The sequence below is a fragment of the Oryx dammah genome, unplaced genomic scaffold, assembly GCF_014754425.2.
Source record: "Oryx dammah isolate SB20612 unplaced genomic scaffold, SCBI_Odam_1.1 HiC_scaffold_25, whole genome shotgun sequence".
NCBI lineage: Eukaryota > Metazoa > Chordata > Mammalia > Artiodactyla > Bovidae > Oryx > Oryx dammah.
In genome coordinates, this window is record NW_024070209.1 from 104,576,574 (window position 1) to 104,579,458 (window position 2,885).

Sequence of the window (2,885 nt, forward strand, 5' to 3'; positions counted from 1 at the left end):
ACGTGGGACCTGCTGCCTCGTCCTTCTCCTGAGCAGAAGGCACAGGAAAAGGGGGCAGGAGGGGCTTGGCGGGGCTGGGGTGCAGGACCCTCACCCAGAAGCCTCGCCACGTGGATCTGCCGTCCGTCCAGCTCGCCTTCGCAGTACAGGATGAAGTGGTCTTGTGCCCGCAGCGGCAAGATGAACACCTCGCGCTTGCCCCCATCTGTGGAGGGCGGCACACGGTCCTGAGCAGCCAGGCCCCTCCAGGACTGCCTGCCCAGCGTCTCCACCCCGGCCAGACCCCCAGGCCCTGGGCCCCCAGCTCCCAGGAGAGGCCCTGCCCGGGAGGTGGTCAACCAGTGGGCAGATCCCAAGGGCTTCAGGGGGTCCAAAGAGGCTAGAGTGGGGGGGAGCTTCAGCTCTGGATGAGTCCGTCACACCTGTACGTGGCGTCAGCTGTTCTCACCTCTCAGGCAGACTGACCAGTGGGAGGAGTCCCCGGGCACTTAAGGGGGTCAGAAAGGAGTGGGGCTTCTCTGGCTGAAAGCTGACCCCCAGAAACGTGCTGGGATCCACCTCCCCACCCCGCAACCTGGGGCTCCAGGACTCACAGGCCGTGTATCTGCCGGGATCGTTGGTTTGCTCCAGGACCAGGCTCGTCTCCTGGCACTGACCGTCAACCCTAGGACACAGAAGCCATGCTCTGCTGATGCCCGGGGGACAGCCACCTTGGAAGCCCAGCCCAGCCCGGGCACCGCGTGCCCCGCTCCACCACAGCTGCCGGCAGGCCAGGGCCCGAGGCAGCCCCGGGAACGTGGCGCTTCTCCCGCTGAATCCAGGCACCAGCGGGGCCTTCAGCATCTCACGCGGCAGCTGCTCAGGTCTCCCAGCCCTGCCCAGCCACTCACCCATCTGGGACCTGTCCCCGCACGGGGTCCCCAGTAAGGCAGTGGCCCCTCAAAGCTGTCCAGGACTGAGCGTCATTCGAGGCGTAGGGACGGACCCCAGTGTGGGCTGCCCACCCCCCGACGCCGCTCTCCTGCTGTGGGAGGGGTCCGCAGGGAGGGGGGAAGCGGCTCTCACTGCAACGTGACTTTGGCCTCCAGGTCGCCCCCCTCCAGGATGCTGAAGGTCATGGCCGTCACCGACTCCTGATACTTCCCGGGAACGTCCTGGTCAGTGGTCGCGGCCTTCAGATACCACTTTCCTGACACCTGGAGAGAGCTGCCTGCCGTCAGGGCTCAGGCTGAGCACCCCCGCCCCGCTCAGCAGCCCCGGACTCTGCCGCACCCCCGGGCTGGAGCACCGTGCGTCTCCCGCCTCCCACCCTCAGCAGATGCCTGGCACCCTCACCGGACCCACCCCAGCTGGGCTCCAGCCCCACAGGGCCCCCGGGACCGTGGGCACCCGGGCCCATTTGTCTCAGACCGCCGTCGCTCAGTTTAACCACAGCCTCGGGGGCAAGGGTTCATGCCTCTCCCAGGGGCCTCTCCCGCTGCCCCAGGTCCATCCGAGCCTCACATCCTCAGTCCAGCTGTCCAAGACTGGAGCATCCTGGGCCTGCAGGGAGGCGACAAGGCCAAGGGTCAAGAGCAGGGCCCTCATCTCCTGGGGTCTGCCAACAGGTCACTCACTGGGTGCAGAGAGGCTGTGCCGGCCACTCAGGCAGCAGCCTTTTATGTCCCACGGCCCAGGGTCCCCGCGGAACTTGGCAGAGACCGTCAACCAATCCCTTCCTGGCCATAAACTGTGGCCAGTTCTGCAGTGGAGCAGATAAAGGTCGCTATTGTTGATGTTGCTGAACAACCCTCGCTCAGCCCCGCGAGTCATCACCGGGCTGCCCAGGCTGGAGGCTGGGCTTTGCAGGTCCGTCCACGGGAAGGGGGGCTAGGTGAGGGAGCCTCGCGATGCCAGCGCCAGGGTGACACGCTCGCTGCCAGGAAGGACGTGGCTCACGTCAGAGAAATGTCCCCGAGCGGCTTCTTAACCTCAGATTCAGCACCAACCACTGCGTGAGTACAGCCGTGCATCTAAGGGGGGCGTGCACTCCTGACAAGATGCGCTGCGAGGGGGCACTTTGACGCCCCCTTTCTGCTCCAGACAGATCAGCGGTGCATCAGACGTGAGGAGGGGGGACCAGGACAGACACAGGCCTGGACACATGTACACACGTGTGTGCACCCACACACTCATTCAGACACATTCAGACGCACGGAACCGATCCAGACACACACTCACTCAGACACACACACCAACACACAAGTCACTCAGATAAAGACCTCACTCAGAAACTCACTGAGCCACACACACACACAGTCACTCAGACACCCACAACACAGACACACACTCGTCCACACACATGCAGACACACCCACACACACACACATACATACACGCACTGAGACACACAGACACGGTCGCTCAGACCGCACTTACACAGCACAGGGACACACGCTGACTCACACACAGGCAGACACGGAGACACAGTCACACCCAGTCAGACGCACACACTCAGACACACATCCTGACACACACACACTCTCAGACATACATACACACTCAGACTCCCTCACGCAGACATACACACACTCAGACATACACGCACTCAGACAGAGATAAAAGTGAAAGCGTTACCGCTCAGTCGTGTCCGACTCTTTGCAACCCCGTGGACCGCAGCCCGCCAGGCTCTTCTGTCCGTGGGATTCTCCAGGCAAGAATACTGGAGTGGGTTGCTAAGCCTTCCTCCAGGGGATCTTCCTGACCCAGGGACCAAACCCAGGTCTCCCACACTGCAGGCGGAGTCTTTACCATCTGAGCCACCAGGGAAACCCAGACATAGACACACACACTCAGCAGACAGTGTGACTGCAGACACACACACTCAGCGGACAGTGTGACTGCAG

At 62.8% G+C, this 2,885-nt stretch overlaps 1 protein-coding gene across 1 annotated transcript in view; it reads right to left on the reverse strand.

Moving 5' to 3' along the window:
* Positions 1 to 1,619, reverse strand: part of LOC120852198 (lipocalin-1-like) — a 3,479-nt gene extending 1,860 nt beyond the window's left edge. The window contains exons 1-4 of the mRNA XM_040225622.1: positions 1,504 to 1,619; positions 1,066 to 1,196; positions 594 to 664; positions 95 to 205 (exon numbers count right to left, since the gene is read on the reverse strand). Of these exons, the coding sequence (XP_040081556.1) occupies positions 95 to 205; positions 594 to 664; positions 1,066 to 1,196; positions 1,504 to 1,587 (397 nt within the window). The 5' untranslated portion in view covers positions 1,588 to 1,619. The remainder of the gene's footprint in view (positions 1 to 94; positions 206 to 593; positions 665 to 1,065; positions 1,197 to 1,503) is intronic.
* Between the last annotated feature and the right edge of the window lie 1,266 nt (positions 1,620 to 2,885).